The sequence below is a fragment of the Vulpes vulpes genome, chromosome 13 (assembly GCF_048418805.1).
Source record: "Vulpes vulpes isolate BD-2025 chromosome 13, VulVul3, whole genome shotgun sequence".
Lineage (NCBI taxonomy): Eukaryota > Metazoa > Chordata > Mammalia > Carnivora > Canidae > Vulpes > Vulpes vulpes.
The window spans coordinates 18,342,150-18,362,245 of record NC_132792.1 but is presented as its reverse complement, the minus strand read 5'-3'; the positions used below and the strand labels follow the sequence as shown (position 1 = coordinate 18,362,245).

The 20,096-nt window shown below is 33.5% G+C and overlaps 1 protein-coding gene across 5 annotated transcripts in view; it reads right to left on the bottom strand.

Annotated features, from left to right (window-relative positions):
- TAF2 (TATA-box binding protein associated factor 2) overlaps positions 1-20,096 on the bottom strand; it is a 92,793-nt gene that overhangs the window by 51,027 nt on the left and 21,670 nt on the right. For all 5 annotated transcript variants that reach the window (XM_025993387.2, XM_025993388.2, XM_025993389.2 and 2 more), the window contains exons 7-18: positions 17,805-17,989; positions 16,802-16,915; positions 15,366-15,465; positions 13,651-13,736; positions 10,667-10,802; positions 9,490-9,644; positions 8,685-8,799; positions 8,221-8,330; positions 6,752-6,817; positions 5,311-5,563; positions 3,342-3,482; positions 170-280 (exon numbers count right to left, since the gene is read on the bottom strand). In XM_025993387.2, coding sequence (XP_025849172.1) covers positions 170-280; positions 3,342-3,482; positions 5,311-5,563; positions 6,752-6,817; positions 8,221-8,330; positions 8,685-8,799; positions 9,490-9,644; positions 10,667-10,802; positions 13,651-13,736; positions 15,366-15,465; positions 16,802-16,915; positions 17,805-17,989 — 1,572 coding nt within the window. The remainder of the gene's footprint in view (positions 1-169; positions 281-3,341; positions 3,483-5,310; positions 5,564-6,751; positions 6,818-8,220; positions 8,331-8,684; positions 8,800-9,489; positions 9,645-10,666; positions 10,803-13,650; positions 13,737-15,365; positions 15,466-16,801; positions 16,916-17,804; positions 17,990-20,096) is intronic.

Sequence of the window (20,096 nt, the reverse complement as noted above, 5' to 3'; positions counted from 1 at the left end):
ACTAACCTTAAAAAAACCAACCACTGGTTATTATAATAAATCATGTTTGTATATTTCTATCTTTAGAAACTTCAAGCACCATGGACTCAACAATCATTTCCCATCTAAATATTTCTTTAAAAACAAAATATCACTAGGTAGTTTTATAATATTCAGTAAAGTGTCTTACCTTATTTTTTCTGTTGTCATTGTACTTGATTAAGTCTAAAATGAATGTTAAGACTTCTTTGGGACAAAGATTGTGAACATCTCTCAATAAAGCCATTGCAACTGGCATAGTCTACAAAACAACAACCACCAAAAAAACTTTTTTTAAGCATATAATAACCTCTGTCATTATTACAATTCATCTTAGTATATGCAAAAAAAGGATATTCTGGGACTGACTTAGTTATTTGGATGGAGCCTAAACCCACTATCACTCCCTCTCACTGGGAACACGTCAAACATTTTAACAGAAAAGCAGAGTGGCAAACCAAGGGGAGAGTACTCTGTAGTCTGTGTGCCTTTGCCTTCATTTGGTGAAGTATATGTAATATAAATTAAATTAATCCAGTTTTGTTTTACAGTGGAAAAGGAATGGGTTTTAACACTAGACAGACCACTCCTCAACTCCCACTCTACCACCAAGATATCTGGACTATTTTAGCTAGCTGCTCACTCAAGAGCCTTCCTCACAACCATTTTTAGGACTGAATGATACAGTGGCTGGAAGCCTGTGACAGACAGGAAAGCATCCAATCATCAGTCCCAGAGACACTGATTCTACAGTTCCACCTCACTCACAACCTAAAGAAAAATGGCAAAGATCTAAAATCCAGCCAGCTTTCCCCTTTCCAAATTTTCATAGGCAACTTTCCTAAAGAAGTGGAAACCTGACTCACACAGTGGTAACCTTTACCAGTAAAACCAAGTTCTTTAAATTCAAGACAGAACCACAGATGAAGTCATCACAGTCCTTAGAGAGCTGGGGACTATGCTCTCATCTGATTCAAAATAACAGTATTTTCTCAACTGAAGGAGTGTGGCTGTTCTGCTTGCATGAAAGAGCTGAAGCAACGGACAATGTTATAACTGTAACAAGAGACAGTGCTAATGCTGTAAGAACAACTGAGGGAAAAGGCTCTCTTCCATAGAAATACCTGTCCTGTGCCAGTTTTGCTCTTTTGGGATTCAAGTTTGATTTAGAGTCATCTTTTCTCTCTTTTCTGGCACTGAAAGTATTATGTGAAAGTAACTAGTCTAAAAGTAGTCTCCAACTTTTTTGATTGCAACCAACAGTAAGATATACATTCCAATCTACACACACACACACAAACGTCACGTAAACCAAAAAAATAAAACCAAAACACTTTATATCTACCCTTATAATATGTGTTGCATTCTGATACTGCCTACTGTTTTATTTAAAAAATGAACCCCAAACTTCCAAATTGATCTCATCCTCATCAATGGGACACAACTTCCAATACAAAACATTAATCTAAGGTATTCAGACACACAATGGCACAATGAAGGGGAATACTGGGTAGACACAGAAATTAAATTGTTTCCACACCAGGAATTAGTGAGCTGAGCAACAAGTTAAGTACTAGAGAATGTTCAGTTCTTTAAAATAACAACAGGATACCACATAGACTTCTTTGATTATACCAGTACTGGCTTTCCCCAAACCTGGCTCACCCTGAATCTGTTCTGCTGATGAAATTCACTATAATTATATCATGACTTGGGGATCCCTGGGTGGCGCAGCGGTTTGGCGCCTGCCTTTGGCCCAGGGCACGATCCTGGAGACCCGGGATCGAGTCCCACGTCAGGCTCCCGGTGCATGGAGCCTGCTTCTCCCTCCGCCTGTGTCTCTGCCCCCCCCTCCCCCTCTCTCTCTGTGACTATCATAAAAAAAAAAAATAAAAATAAATTTAAAAAAAAATTATATCATGACTTCTCTCAGCAGGTGTCTCAATGTTGCTGGGTAATCTTTTACTTCTCCCTCTACCATATATAAATCTCACTTAAACTAACACCCCCCTCAACATCTATCATTTCACTCACTTCCAATCTGCTTTCTACCTGCCTCAGAAAAAGAAATGCTCTTTTAACCTCCCAACTGTGTCCCACCCACTACTAGTATCTTCAGAATTTACTCTGCCTTCTTTTTCATATTTACTTGCTCCTACTTGAATATTTCACTTCTCCCTTTCCACAGATTCCTTTGTGACAAACATGCCACAAGTTTCTTTTTCCTTTATATAAAACAAACACCAAATGTACCTATCTTAGCACTGCTTTATCCTCAACATGTCTTTTTCATACTCTTCAGCTAGGCTTTGTTAGTTTTTTCTACTTCAACTTCACTCCTCCTTCTAGTTCAATCTACTTAATCCGACCTCTGCCTTCATTATTTCTGTTTTTTTTTCTAGAGAGAAATATATATATAATATATATTATATATATATTATATAATATACATAATATAATATATTATATATATATAAAGAGAAAGAGAGAGAGAGAGAAGGGGAAAGGCAGAAGGGGAAAGGCAGAGGGAGAGGGAGAGAGAATCTTAAGCAGGTTCCACACCCAGCACAGAGTCCAACACAGGGTCCACACACAACTGTGAGATCACAACCTGAGCCACCCAGGCACCCCTGCCTTCTTCTTCTTCATCATCATCATCATCATCATCATCATCATCATCAAATTACTCAAAACATTTTACAAGCGATTTGTAAATTGTCCAAACGCTGACAATCTTGCCATTATTCCACATCCCTCCTAAAACATGAGACCATCACACTACTGTGACTTTGTATATTATCATTTATAAAAAGTTTACTATTTGATAAACAATATAAAACACTTTACATACTTGATCTATTTGTAAAAAGATAAATTTTACAGTGGAGTAAACTGAGGCTTATACAGTTAAGAAACCTGTCCTCATGCAAACTACTAGTGAGAGCAGAGCTGGCACTGAAACCAGAGATGGGTACTATACATTATCTCAGAAGGGCTGGCCACATTCCAGAAGGACTGCCATCAGAAGGCCTCATCCATACCTCCATTCACCACATAACCAACCAAAAAGTCAAATTACACATTTCTACTTACATTAGTATAAATGCTGATAGAGAGCTACTTACACACAGCTCATAAACTCTATGGACAATCAATTAAAATTTGGGGAACATTTTGAAGAAACAAACAACAAAAAAAAGAACAAAGGTAAAGCTTTTATAAAAAAAAGTAAACACACCTGTTATTTAAATAGTCCCCAAGTTAAACTGAGATATACAGATAATGGCATAAAACAATGATTAAGAAAGTAGAGTCAACTGTACCTTCTGTAGAAAATAGCTTTGAAAGCTCATAAAGTTGTTTGTTTTCACAATGTTTGGACAAGTCTTGCAACAAAACATTCGAGTAAAGAGTGACTTCATGGCTGGTGGTCCCGTCCACGTGCTCACCATTGAATTTGCAATCTGCAAATAATTAGAACAAAGTAATTTCCGTCACCACTGCAAACGTATTTTTAAATAAATAAAATAGTTTATGATTTATTAACACTTAATTGGATTTGTCTTCAAAAATTTTAATCCTCAGAAATTTTTAGACATTTTAGCCTTTTATTACCATTTCCAAAAAAATTAACTTACCAACCCCCCCAAATTCTTATGTACACTTGTTTTTTTTCTTATGTACACTTATAATTATTTTCTATAATTTCTAAATTGGAGCATTCTTTTATGTTTAAAAAAAATATGGGGCAGCCCAGGTGGCTCAGCAGTTTAGCACCTGCCTTAGGCCCAAGCTGTGATCCTGAAGACCCGGGATCGAGTCCCACAACGGGCTCCCTGCATGGAGCCTGCTTCTTCTTCTGCCTGTGTCTCTGCCTCTCTCTCTCTGTTTCTCACAAATAAATGAAAAATTAAAAAATAAAAATCATTAAAGAAAGTATGTCTGCAAAAGACTTCTATTCTGAGTAAGTTTATCTTTGCCCATTTAGACAAATATAATTCTAACATTTTAAATTATCAAATAGAAACATCACCATGGATTTTAAATAAGATTTAAATCAGATTTTAAATCTACCCTAATTGAAAAATAAGCCAAGTATAGTGCTAACAAGTGTTAGTTTGCAAGAAGGTTTTACAAAAAAAAAATTCCTTGCTATTGAAACTTTCAGCATATATAGAAATCATGTCTGAAAAGAATGAACTTACAATTAATTTTAAATAATAGTCTACAATTTCATGGACCTGCTAAGAATTTAGCATGCAAGATCACAAAGATCTTTATAGAAGCAATGAAAGTATATCCTTAGCAGCTGACTATCAGAGAACATCATGCTGTCCCTCATATAACTGAGTAGGATGCAGGACTGCAACTCCTCAATAGTGACCATTAAAGACAAAACGAATCTAAATCATTACAATCTTGAGAGATGTTGGGCAAATGGATTTTAGCAGTGAGGAAGGCAGAGGAGTCACTAAATAGGAATGAACCTATTATCAGGATGTTTTTAAATACCTGGAACCTAGTATTTCTGGCCAAATTTTTGCCTGCGTTTTTCTGGTTTTCATTTGTTCTACCTTCAGATGTTTTGCATCTAAAGAAAAATATTTATTCTTTTTTTTTTAGTTTTCTTAATAAATTAACTCTTCTAGCATGTGAAATTATAAAATGTTATTATCATTTAGTGTTATTTATCACTAAGACTACTTACTAAGCTGAAACCAACATGAGATAATCACCACAGTAGGATGGTTAAGATGATACAACTTCCTGTACTACATAACATAAAATATGACTTAAGGGACATCTGGTTGGCTCAGTGGTTGAGCGTCTGCTTTTGCCTCAGGGCATGATCCCAGGGTCCTGGGATCGAGTCCCACATCGGCGTCCCTGCAGGGAGCCTGCTTCTCCCTCTGCCTATGCCTCTCTGTGTCTCTCATGAATAAGTAAAAATAAAATCTTAAAAAAAAAAATCAATTAAACTAAGGAATCTTTTGCCAAATACATTCTGTGCCTTAACAGTATGGTTGGCAGTTCAATAAGATGGTGAGCAATGCTCTTTGAATTTAAAATTTGACTTTCAGTTTGACAATTACGAACTTTTAATGCACTATTTTCAGATCAAAACATGTTTCTTTCGAATCAGTCATTAAACACATTTGGAAAACAGCTTTCAAGGGACCAGCTATCAAGTAATATTAAAGACTACAGTAAATGTTAATTCATTTTCAGAGTTTTTGGTTTTTAAAAAAATATGCAGTAGTTATGTTTTCTTTCTACTGTACATCATCTCACCTTTGCAAGGCAGAAGCAAGCAGACATTCTTACTCGGTAGAAACACTGCTCTTGTTCTAATATGTCAGTGAGTGCAAGGCGAGATGCTGGCGTAGGGAACTTCTCCAAGGCCAGAATAGACTCCTGCTGTGCAACAACATCTCTCTCATAGCGGAGCTGATATTGCCACATGAAGTCAGCTTGCTCAAACTCCACTTTTCTTAGCACTGACATATCTGGGTCTATCCTTATCCACAGCAAAGGGGAATCAGCACTGAAAATATAATTTTCTTTCAATTTGTTTCAACTTTATATATTTATAAAATAAAAACAAAGCATTTATTAAACAGATTCTCTTCTCTATGTAATATTCAAGACTGCCTCAACTTTTACTATCTTCATTTTTTTTAATCACACTGACAACATTCTCATTACATTTAATGTATTTCAACTTTCTCATAGTAGCTAATCTTTTTCAATCTTGCTTGAAAGATCCCCAAAGATAAGAAGATAGTTATCACAAAGAAACTCCATCTGAAAATATTAATTTGGGGTTTTGATTTGTGATTATGCGATGTGAAAAAAAAAAGAGATAAAATTTCTTCATTTCATGGCCTATAGACAAATTGACTATGGCTATAAATGCCATCCTTTCTTGGAATCAATCTAAAAAATTGAATTTATCTATTTTACTAAATTAATGTGTTTAACTCATTTTTAATACTGTTTTTTTAAAAGTTAGATTCATGATCTTTTTCAAAGAGCAAGTTCTGAAATCATAGTTCAGAGGCATATCATGAATTTATCCTCCTATACTTCTCAAAGTAACAAGCACAGTTTAAAATATCTAGTCTATGTCAACACTTCCATCAAAAGAACACTACCTGAAATACTACTTTAATTCACCAAATACTAGTGGGTGGTTATTACAGGCAAGACATTTGATATGGAAAAAGTATATAAATGGTATGTAAACAGCAGTAATATTTGGCAACCAAGTTAGTAAATAATTATAGATGTTTTATAAAAAAAAAATACACAGACAATATGAATGAGCAAAATGAAGTTTGAGCTATATTATATTTAAAAATGAAACACTGCCAATCAGTGAATATTACCACATAAAATTCAGAACAGTGGCATTTAAATTGTATTTGGAAAACACAGGGAGACTGAAAGTGCCCTAAAGTCTTGTCCAAAGACAAAAAGAGTCTGTATCACCTGACCACTCCCTAGAAATACAGACTATCAGGACCCACTGGTGAAGTACTAGATTAGAAACTGCATTTTAAGATCTGTAAGTGACTGACATGCACATTATAGTTTGAGAAACACTGGATTTCTATGGACTTTCAAAAGTTTTAAAAGCAGCAATTTCAACATATTTACATACTTTTAGATGTGCATAACAAGACAGATGAGAAGGCATCAAATACCATATCCTTAAACTCAACTAACTTACTCCATTGCAGAAAGGTCCATGTCAACTTCTTCTCCATTCATCAATGGAATTTTTTTCTTCTTATTCCTACATTTAGAGAAAAGTTAAGTTTACAAGCTGTGACATTTCCAGTTCTGAAAGGAGATAAAGAACAGCTGAAGTTTAAAATAAAAATTTCAGGCAACATTCTAAGACAGTTTAAGGAAGAAGAAGGGATAATGAGTGTAATGGAATTTAAACACAATCTATTTTGAAGCTGAAGGGAATGAAGTACACAATACTGAAATGTCTTCCTGATCAAAGTTTAACAAAAAGCAAAAATATGTAACTAAATGTCAGGTTAAAACATGTATGTACTTCCAAGAACTGGTAAGCTGCAATTTTATATACAGAAGATCAATCTATCAACAAAGAAATCCTTTAAGAAAACTAAAACATAGGAAACTTGAGGAAATGTTATGGAAAGGGTAGTGATTAGATGTTCCCAATTTCTAAGGCAGACAGAACAAAAGGAAAAGGGAAATTTAAGTCTGAACTAAGAATTTTTGAAGAGAAAAAATGGCTTCAGGGAGATTTCAGAATCAAGTTTCTGAAGGCCATCAAAATCAACTGACATCCTCATCTGTCTGACAGGACCTCAAGGTAGTTATGAGTGTATAATTTCTATTTCTGAAGTTTTTATATTACTATACAATCCTCCAGCAAAGCACAAAAATGTGCCCATCTCTCACTATTCAGAATACATGCTAATGGCTGAATTAAACAACAGTGGTAAAGAAAAAATGTATTACGTAGAAGATGAATGGCTGAATATTTTGTTTTTTTGGCTGAACATTTTTTAAGGAAAATGATAATGTGCCTTTTGAAAGACATCAAGAATGTTTCTTAAGAGGCATCTGGCTGGCTCAGTCAGAAGGGCATGCAACTCTTGATCTTGGGGTTGTGAGTTCGAGCCCCATATTGGGTATACAGATTACTTAAAAATAAAAAAAATAAAGGAATGTTCTGTAAGGGCATGATAATACAGACAAAAGGGAGAAAGACACACTAAAGAAAATGCAGGGGCTTTTCATGACATATGTATTCAGCTCCTTCCTTTTTATTCAATGATCACTGCCCCAATATTTACTATAGATATTAATCCAATGAAACTAATAAAGACAAACATAAGTAATTTGCCTTATATTGTTCCTGGTTCCAAAAAATTAAATTTGTATTCCACCTCCCCCTGACCCTAACAAAATAAAGATTCTTAAACCTAGATTTTTAAATTAATTCAAAAAATAAAAAATGCTGTCAAGAACAGAAAGCAAATAAAGACTGTTTAGTAACATCAACTTAAAGTAGAATGAAAGAAAAAAAGATACCAGATAACATGTTTTTTACTTGAAAACTTAGGTATATATTAGGATTTCTATTTTGGCATTTTAATCTGTGAGACTTACAATTTAATTATCAATTTCAGTTTAAAGTTATGATTCAATGCCTACCTTCTGCTTTTGGAATGACAGGGAATATCATGTTTAAGGCTGTTTTCTTCAATTTGCAATGTATGATTGAAGGATCCATCTAACTCCTGCACTGTCACTTTAAGTGGTCCCTTTAAAAAGAAACCGTGTTCAAAAACAATGCTAGAAAAATACCATAAATGTATTCTTAGGTATATAGGTAAGTATTTCAAGATATAAAATACTACTATACAATATATATATCTAGAGACACAGAGAAGTAGCTGGTACCAAAGGAAAGAAGAACTGCGATAATCTGTGTTCTCTGAAATCTTTGTCATGACCTCTTCATTGACCCATCATTGACACTCGATGTTTTCTCAATTTTGACCTTTGCAAACAAAACCTCATTATGAAACTTCTAACCAGCTCTCCACCCATAAGCCCTTCCCATATTGAACTGGGAAGAAAGCAATACAAAAGGCCAATCTAGAAAAAAATCTTACCACGTATTTCTGAGTTCCAGGGGATGTATAATCTTGTTTTATTTCCAATTCCAAGACATTTCGTTTTCTGTTAAATGCAAAACTCCCATAAAACTTTACCACTCCACTCTGATCTCTGAAGAATTGTAAAGGAATTTTTGCATACTGAAATGAATACGTGCTAAACAAAATAAATGACTCGTTATAGTAGGTAATAACTTTCAAACTCATTTTCACCAGCTCAAGGCTTGAGAACACACTTCAGGGTAAACCAGGTGGCAAAGTATTCAAAATTTTTGTGAAAAATGTTTCCCCAGATTTAAACAAAATTTCTGAGACATTAACAGATTTATGTTTTTTAAGAAGCAAAACCACTCTACTGGGTTATTAATATAATAGTGCTTTGATATGAAAAATGTAAAAACTGAAAAGTTCCCAGATACCACTTAAGTTGTGCCAAGCTCTAACCACATCTAAAAACTACCATACCACTGCATCTTAAAAGTAATCCTGCAGGCCTGTCTGGTGGACTATTTACCTCCCCTACCATCAAGACTACTGCTATAGTCACACACTAAAAAGCAATTCAAAATACACTAAATTTTACAAGCATAAGTCTGTGTGTACATATGTATGTGTGTCTCTATCTCAGTGATTAATAGGCACCTTAGCAGAAATGATTTACAGTTCATGGTTATTTCTACTACTATTTAGAAATTTAAATAGTTCTACTTTGGTCTCCCAACTCTTTCTTCTTCCTCCTTCCCCTGACACATATAATCTTATTCCCTTTCCCTCCTTGTTGAACTGCTACTGAAAAGGATACACCCACTGCTTTATTAAAGGCTGGATGTCTTTGCCAGAGACATTTGAGATGGATTTCAAAAACCCAGATGTGGAAACCAACATCTGACTCCACATATGTGACTGGAACTTCTGTGATGAAGCAGTACTAGCCAAACTTAACAGTTTATTAAAAACCTGTAAGGATGAAAATGTCTTACTAAATAAGTTTATATAACATAAAATACATTGTTTTCAATTCTGTATTAACCCATTTTACATTATGACTTTACTACAGTTAATTACAAAGATAATAATTTCAATAATTTCACATCTAACTATATAGGTAGAACTAGTTAAAGACTATTACCATTAAAAGCATGTAAAGATTTAAGCAGCCAGACTATAAAACTATTCCTCCTCAAAACGTAATTCAACTTTAATATGTCTTAGACAAAAACAATGAACAGTATTCTTAGGGATTATAATAGTAATATATAACACCTATAATTTATTGTACCATGAGCTTTACAAAGAAACTAAACTTTATTTAGCAAGTTGAGGACATTCATTAAGATTTACACAACTTTACAAAGTTTCTTTATGGACTGTCTCTCATTTAAAATTTCTCCACTCTAAAGGTAAGGTAAAAGAAAGAGTAAAGAAATTTAATTTTAAGGCAATCATAAAATGCTTAAAAAAATTACTAAAAAGTTATTTTTCATTCACCTGTAAGAATATTGGCAATGGGAAAAAAAAAATAGCCAAACATTTATAACACATTTATTTCTACTACCTCAACTACTAAATCTTAACTACTTACACCAAAACTTGTTAAAATATATGGCAGAATTTAATAGTAGCAAAAATAAACATCTTTTAGGTAGGTTTGTTTTCTATTAAAAACAGTCTAAGTGGCACCCATCCTCAATATTTCAATTAGTGAACACAAAATCATATGTATAAATAGGTTTTAGTTTCATCCTCACATTCTAATTTTATATCCATGACAATCCAGTATTACATGAGTGAAGTAATGATACTCATTCTACATCTAAGGAGAAAAAAGCACAAGTTACTTAGTGAGCAAACAGGTAATTACTAACAGAATTCCTGCTATAAATTCAGATGCTCTGACTCCTACCAAACAGCATTCAGATTATACACATACAGAGCGCGTCTTTCTTTACAACTGTTAAGTCCCTAAGTTTAATACTTACCTGTAGCATGAATTCCATACTGATCCTATTTTCAATCAATCTCATCACAAGGTGAGCTTTACACTGAAACATAGTGTAGTATTCCCAGGAAAGCGTATGTGGATGCTTTATTGAAAAGTGTAGATGAGATGCTGGACTAAAAACATAAACAGCTATGCTTAATATAACAAATTTGAATATTAAATAAACAATAAATTTCATGACAATATAACTCAATGATTTGATAGCATGAGACCAACATGACTAGGAAACTTCTAAAAAGAAATTTAACTGGAAGAAAATTATGAAGTTTCATAAAAAACCTAAGGGAAAACTTTAATAAAAACACATGCCAACATGCTAGATAAGAATAGTGTTAATATTTTAGTGCTCTCTAAATTCATCATTATAATTACAATTAATGTAATTCTAATTAATATCCCAAGGTTAAACCATATATGCACACACAAAAAACATACCAGATGTATTATATATCAAAAAATATATAAAAATACTAGAAGAAAAGAAGGAAAAATTTTCTTGTCCTAATTCTAGGGTGGGAAAAATCTTAAATAAATAAATAAATATAAATTCCAGAGGACAAAGGCCAAACTATGTAAAAATTTTAAATTTTGAAATGATGAAAGAGATCAACAGATTAAAAAAAGGTACAGTCTGGTAAAAAAAAAATTATGACATATATAGCATTTAAGGTGTTTAAAATTTTTCACTATTTTAAACAATGTTATAGTGAATGTCTTTACATATGCACAAGTATTTCTGTATCACAAATGTCTAGAAGTAAAATATCTATATGACAACACAGCTAGAAATAAAACTACTGAATCTGAAAATTACATAAAATAACCCTTCAAAAATCACTGTACCAAATTATACTCTCACAATCAATGTGTAAGAGTAGTCATTACACTTCCTTAAAAACATGGGGGCACCTGGGTGGCTCAGTCGGTTAAGCGTCTGCTTTCGGCTCATGTCATGATCCTGGAGTCCCAGGATGGAGCCCTGCACTGGGCTCCCATCTCAGCAGAGAGCCTGCTCTCCCTCTCCTTCTGCCCCTCCTCCTACTAGTATGTACGGGTGCTTTCTCTCTCTTGCTCTCGCTCACTCTCTCAAGTAAATAAATAAAATCTTTTTTTTTTTAATTTAATTTTATTTATTTATGATAGGCACACAGTGAGAGAGAGAGAGAGGCAGAGACATAGGCAGAGGGAGAAGCAGGCTCCATGCACCGGGAGCCTGACGTGGGATTCGATCCTGAGTCTCCAGGATCGCGCCCTGGGCCAAAGGCAGGCGCCAAACCGCTGCGCCACCCAGGGATCCCAATAAATAAAATCTTTAAAAAAATGGCATATGGAAATTTAAAGTATTTACCAATTTCATATTTATATAGTCATATGTGTATGACTGAACTACATTTGGTAATGCCATACATAAAGACATAAAGACACACACACACACACACAAGGTCTGGAAACAATATACCAAATTTATACTCAGAGTTATCTCCAAAAAGAGGAACTGGTGGGAAGGAGGTATATTACTTCCAGACCTTTTTTTTTTCCCTTTAAAAATTAAACATACAAGAGCTAAATAAATGGACAGAACCAAAGTAAAAGCATTTAGTGTAAATAATATTTATATACCATTGTAATGCTCTAATTATATGCTGGGAAACTGCCATACAGCAGTCAGAAGAAGAAAGTGAAAGGAACTAACATTTATGAAACCTGACCTCAAGTAATACAACTAACCCAGGTTAAGATGGACTGTCATTTTATACATCCAAACACATACACAGAAAGGTTATACAATTTTCTCAAATCACAAAAATAACAACAAGAATCCAAAGTTTGTCTAACTCCAAATTTCTATGCTGTTCCCCAAACTTACTCTCATCTTGGTAACCATGTTACAACAAAGAAAAGGCTACCAGTTAAATAACTTCAAGTTTCTTAACTCTGTGGTGCTTTTAGACACTTGGGCAGCCCAGTTAATCCTATGGGTCCCTTTTGAGAAATTGCTTTCATATGCACAAAATAAAATGCACAGAATTACAAAGAAAACCAATTATAATGAAATGCAGCTATAAAAATATTTAAAAATTATGATATACCAATATATGTGCTAGTTTATTCATGCATTGAATAACAAGACCTGGCAGTGGTCTATTATAGTAAAACTGAGGTGGCGGTAAGTGCAGAGTATTTCAAAATATCTGCTAACGATTATAATGTGACAGGAAAGATCTATAATTTCTACTGTTGACAAAGTCACAGCATTGTCTGTTGCCTACATTTATAATTAAGGAAAATATAAAACATCAGCTAATGGTTAGTGAAAATACAGAAAAGTTTTCCCATCCACTTCAATCCATATTCTCTTAGGGAATCCATGGGCACTAGAACAAACAAGATTTCCTGATAATAACACTATTTTGCTCTAAGTGGCTGTCTTCCTTACAGGGACTTGCTACACAACGAAAGAGAGAAAGGGAAAGAAAGAAGAGAGGGTAGGTAGAGAGGGAGGGATATAAAAGAAAGAAGGGAAAAAGCAGAGACTAATTAAGTGTCTAGGTAGGTGACCATTCAGATAAACAGTTATAGGTATGATGTCCTGAAACTGAAATTATCTACTTAGATTTAAAAAAATAATCAGTGGTCCATAAGCAAAATACTTGTTCCCATTATTTTTAAACTTTTCTAAGAACAATATATATAGTAGCATCTGCAAATTTACATGGAAAAGAGGAAATCCTTCTACTTTTTTAGTCTTTCTTTACTGTTTAAATACATCTGCAGCCACCACATGTAGTAAAAATAGTAAAGTAAGGAAAAGAGTAATGAGAGTGTTACCGGTATTTGTGGCTTTGATATTATTACGTACTATTGTTTTGGCTTGTATGGGTCTCCATACACATCCCAAATAATCCTGAAAGATGGAACCCATAACACAAGGTTTATATCACCTCTGAACAACAAACTTACTTATCCTTCTCTTTTCCGCCACCAAATATGGGATGTAGTAAAACTCCACCAGTTTTTAGTTCATACGCCACTATTTTGTCTAGCTCCTAAAAAATATAAAAATAGAGGAGTCCGTGAAAATTATTTTACATGCCAAATTTTAGAACTGAATTGTGATTTCTGATTTCCTGGAATCAAAATTTAAATGTCTTATAATACATTAAATGTATTTGTAAAGTAGTTTATGTTCTTATAAACAAAGCAGACTACACAGCTGGCTCAATAATAGTGCCAAAAAGCCTTCTCTCCTTTGTGACTCCAGGGCTGGCCAGCAGCCTGCCGATGTTTCCTTAATGGCTCTTCCCAACCTCTCTGATCTGTGTTCCAAGTTCATTTGTTTCTTTTCTGTGTTTTGTTTCTGGTGGAAGATTTAGACAAATAAAAAGAAATGGAGGTAAAATTATGTCAGGGATCTACTATTTTAAAACTTCTTCAGTCTTCTCTAATATGACATAGATCAAAGTGGAAAAAAAAGTTAAGTGAAAAACAAAAGACAACAGAACTATGTTAGAAACTCGTGGCCCGTTTAAATAACATATAAGCAATATACAGAAGTGGTAAAAATAACAATGTAGTGGTTAAAAGCCAGGTTTGGGTTCTGGCTCTACTACTTACTAGCTGTGTAACTTTGGCCAAATAATTTAACCTCTCTGTGCCTCAGTTTCTTCACCTAATCCTCATATAATCAGCATAACAACAGGGTAGTTAGGTAGATTAATACAGTTAATAGTTATAAAATGTTTATGATAGTTCCTGAAATCTTGCAAGTGCTATATGTTATTTTTTTCCCTTAATTAATAGTTTCTGAAATGAAGAATGGACTCTTCTAGTTTGGATATATGAATTCTTTTATGGTCCTAGATGTTTGAAAGCCTTTATAATTACCTTTTGGCTTACTTGAGTTTAGGTTTGGATGATAAAGATACATAAAATGAGAAAAGGGGAAGATGGAGGGTTCTATTTCATAAAGATATTAAAGGTTGAAATTTTTGCACCTGAGAAGGAAGGAGTTAAGCACAAGATGAGTAAAATGTATATGTACATGAACAGAATGGGCTAGGCAAAACACAGTTGATTTTTTTCTTTTTGGCCGAATCTTTAAATAATAGGGCCAAATCTTTAATTAATTTGGCCAATGTGACACTGACAGAAAACATAAATGCACTGAAGGGCTAGCCAGCATGATAAGCACTTACTATGTACAAGGCACCATGCACATTACACGTGAAGTCTCACAATCCCCATTTACTCTTTTTATTAAAGATGAGACTTAAAAGATTAACCAAAGTCATAAAGCTTATAAATATATGTGGTAAACTGAAAAGCAATTTGACTCCAGAAGCTAGGCTCTATGTCTAAACAAATTTAGGAAGCGCGGAATTACATTACAAACGAATACTACAAGGAGCTTGGATATATCTGACAACTAATTTGACATTGAAGGAGCTTAAATACTCTCTTGCTTAGCAAAAAACTCCTTGGAAGTCAACACTAGATAAAACAGACCATTCATCTTTCTCAGTAAAGTGATTTTTATTTTGATGGGAAAAATTAGGTACTTGGATGTGACAGTATTTTACAATTATGAAAAGGAAAGGAGAAGTGATTTGCAAATCAGGAGAACACTAACATGTCTTGTTGACTTCTAAATAAGTAATAGATCTGGCTGTTTTTACCTCTTTAATCCAATGGCGGTATTCATTAACACCAAAAGTTTTTTTCATCCAAAGTCCATAAATATAGCCGGAAATTCCTTTCAATACCCATTCATCAGACCTATGCAAGAAGTCAAAATATATTCTTTTAATCATAAAAATTTTTTGGATAAGAATGAAGAGAACAGAACAAGTTATAGTGTGTCCTTTTGTGCATTCTTAAAAAAATGAAAAAATAATTAAAAGTTTTTAAACAAAATATTCTGTTTAACCACTTCCTCCCACTGAGTTCTACTTATCCATTCATTATGCCTTCCTCACATCTGCTTCCCAGCCTTATTTCAAGTAATGTTAACTATGTTCGTACCTTTTCCTTCTTGGCCAACTTGAGTCCATAATTGTCTGCCTCCAAGGAAATACTTACTCAAAGTAAGGACTGCACTGGCTTATTTTTAAGGTTCACATTTGCCAATCCCATGCATAATTATCAATGGGATTCCAAGACCTAAACTTCTATTACTTATTTTTGGTTTCTCTCTCTTTTTTAAAAAGATTTTATTTATTCATAAGAGACAGAGAGAGAGAGAGAGAGAGAGAGAGAGGCAGAGACACTGGCAGAGGGAGAAGCAGGCTCCATGCAAGAAGCCCGATGTGGGACTCGATACCGGAACTCCAGGATCACGCCCTGAGCTGAAGGCAAACGCTCAACCGCTGAGCCACCCAGGAGTCCCTTATTTTTGGTTTCTCAAGAGGAAAGGGGATTAATACCATTCAATCATGTATTCATTCATATACTTATCCACTCATTCATTTATTCAAACATTTTGCCTACTATATTCCAGGCACTATTCTTCACTGAAACTATGTTATTATGGAAGAATTACACAATTCAAGAGGACTTGCCCTCTGTCAACAAAAAAGAAAAAGAAACCAACTGATAGTCATGTACTATGCCTAGCATACAGTGATCACAAAAAAAATTATAATCCTAAGGGAAGTTCCATGTATTTCTTTGAATTCCTCAAGTCAATCAAAACAATTAAGTGTTCTTATCTCTTACTTCTTTCAAGGATATTAGTACAAAGTTAAAACACTACCAGAAAATCCCTACATCATTATCACTATTGTAGAAGACTGTTATTTTGCTTTATTCATGATTTGGAATATTACCACTTACAATGAACATTGACATTAGAATTTTAACTAGTTTTCTACACATTCAAGGCCTTATATGTATAGTATTCATTTAATTTTCTAAGAAACTGTTGCTGTCAAAACTTTTAAAAATTATAGAACTATATTGAATTGATAGCCAAAAATTTGGGATGACATTTATAATCATTATTTTTCTCTAAATATATATAGAGAAAAGAAAATACAGGAAAATTAAAAAAAAACACACACAAAAACTTTCCTAATTCTTTTTCTCAGTAGCTATAAACTATGAAATCACTCACCAAGACATTCTGGATATGAAACATCCAAAAAACTGCTGTGCCAAGGACTGGGCTAAACACCTTCTAGTCAGAGGTGTCTCATCTATAATCATAGCACTATGTAATAGATTTGTGCTGGAATTTAAGAGAAGAAACAGTTAATTATAACCAAGAAACAAACAATGATTCAGTCAAAATAAAATAACCACACTTTTAAAATAAAATTCAAGTTAGACATAAAAGAGAAAAAACGAAATATTCTTCCAAAAGCTTTCACATCTTTTCAAAATTTAGATGAAATCCATAATCTTCATTAACTTTTGCTTAAAACAAGGACTAAATGTTTCCCACTGAATTCCATGAAAAATGTAAGTATCTTTTTCTGGGGGGAAGAGGAATTATTAGCCAGAAATGGATATGTTCATCATTCACTGATCCTCCTATGAAGAGCTCTTCTAATTTCAAAACCCTTTTTCCAATAATAACTATTATTATTATTTTTTTTTTAAAGTAAGGTCTATACCCAACGCAGGGCTGAACTCACAACTTCAAAATCAAGAGTCACATGTGAGCCAGGCAGTCACCCTTATTAATTTTTTGAGCTCCATTTTTTTCTTTCAAACACATTGACCCATATGATTTTGGTAACACACTCCAGAGAACACAGGGGCAGTATTATTATTATTATTCCCCTTTACACATGAGAAAATTTAGGCCCAGAAAGGATAAAATGATTGAACCTAACACATATATTTTATAAATCTGGAACTTTCCAAGGAAAGAAAGAAAGAAGGGGTGAAGGTAAGGCAGGATAAGAAAGAAAAAAAATTAAGTTTTCTCTCTTTTATAATTGGCAAAGAGATTTCTGACATCAGTAAACTTTTAAAGATGCTAGGAAAAAAATCCATGAGACAACCAATATATAACCTGTATGATTTTTTAGTGCATAGACAGAAGAGACTAAATAACCTATCTTCAGATCATTACCCTCATTTGGTCATTTCCAATCTTAAGAAATACCAACCTAAAAATGCTCATGGAAGCATAAGCAGCCACTTCAACATAAGCCTCATCAATGAATACAGTTTTAAAACAGGAGTAAGGGTATCGGCATGTAAGAATTTCTTCATAAAATTCAAAAACTTCATGAAGATATGACGTAGTATGTTTAAGCAATGGAAGAAGTTGAGGTAAACAGAAATGAGTAACCTGAAAATAAAAAGGGCAGAAGATCACTAAATGAAAATGCTACCTTTAGTATTTTAAATTTCCTATCTCAATTGTAAGGAAAACTTCATATAAATCCGTTTAACAGCAATGAGGTAAAATACTAGTGTGAAATTAGTGATTACTTTTATTGACTATGTTTACAAAAAAAGTATCATATTCACTGTACTTGAAAATTAAACTCATGATGGATTTTAAGTCTGTGAAATGCTTAGATCCAATAAAAATACAACTTCAGTTTGAAATTAAAATGTCTTCTGCATAAGCATACAAAGCAAAGATTTAAATTTTCCAGGCTTATTGCAAACCCACCTTTGATTCACATATAGCTAACCTAGTGAATACTGCACTTGTCATAGTACTACATGTCCCACCTTGGACATGGTCACTAAAATATCATGTACCACCTCCTCCTATGTTATTATTCTGTGCCAAATCAATGGTATCAACATTGATGGAGATTAAATATGAGCTAATCTTTTTGAATTGGACAGAAGTTTGATCGGAATGAAGAGGTAAAGAGGACACCTCAAAGTCAAAGATAGAAAGATATATGGTATGGTCAGGACAATCTAAGTAACTATTGAATACAACAAACCAACAGGAAAGTAATAGAGAAAAAAAGCTAGAAAGGAAAATTAGGGACAAATCCTAGAATATCCTGAAAGTCATACTACAGAGTTCTGATTACTGCAGGATTGTGGAGTCAAGGAAAGTTTTTAATGTATGATAAAAATTATTCTTCTAACAGTGTTAAAACAGATTAAAGACTAATATACATGAGTGAATGAGGATCTATGTATGATTAATGAATGGTCAAGGGTCCAAACTGCATCATAATTAGCACTCTTCTGGGGTACACAAAAATCAAAATACTATTCATGAAAAAAAAAAAGATTCACTTTTAGAAAAACATACATGACAGACAATCTGATAATGCACTAAAAACTATTTGAGACTGAGAAAGACTAAGTAGGCTCTAAGTATTCAAGAAAAATACTTCTTAACTATCATTTACCTTTCTCTTATCCAATGGCTTGGAGAGGGGGAAAAAATTATTCCAAAATACTAAGTAGGTACTAATCAAATGTTGATTTTAAGCTGACCATTTACCAAAGATAATAAAATTCACTGCCAATTTTATCAGTGAATATATTTTTAAGAGTCACTGTCAAGCCAGCAAAAGCAAAACCATTCATAAAATATCCTGAATCTTTTCCACCAGTGATTTTATAAATCTTGTCAATTTCAGGAAGACAAATATAAGAACAGACTGAGGAGCTTACTGACAGTCTAAACCTAATCACCCTCAATTTTTGCTTACACAAAGAAATACTGTTGAAACATTCATGGTCAAATATATCTTAGCTTTATACTAAGAAATAAAAATCTAAAATTAAAAATGTTAGGGACAGGAGTAAATAAAAAGAGACTTATTTAAATGTTACTTTAAATAGGTACAGAAGTAGAACAAAAATAAATAAATAAATAAATAAATAGGTACAGAAGTAGAAAGGGCCAATAACTAACACATCACTTCCTAAACACCAGAAGTCTCATGCTTGGGGAGGCCTAAAAGCAGTACTTGGTCTATCAATTAATATACAATTTCTGGCATGATATGGGATAGAAGAACACTGCAACAAGCCTTAATGAGAGTGTTGACTAGAATTCTAAACTCTGCTTCAGCCTTATCTTTTTTTCCTCTCTATTTGCTGAACTGAGAACAAATCTTGTTCTTTAATTTTGAAATTGCAGTATTTCAGATTCCAGAGACGGGACTATAACATTCATAAACATATGCCAAACAAAAAAACGACATGAGCATAAAGTAGTTACATATATGGACTCATACTAATCAAAGTACACTTGAAACTCCTTTGGAACTCTAAGCTCTCTGTTGAAAAAAATCTAAAACTTTAATATATGAACATTTTGAAAGGAATTCATTCATGAATTCACATCATTAAATATATCAGATAAGGAATCCTTTTCTCTCTAGTGATATTCTGGATAATTGAAAGAAGAGTTAGGAAAAACTCAGTATTTCATTACTATCCTTCCTTTTATTAGAAGTGAAAGGCTGGGG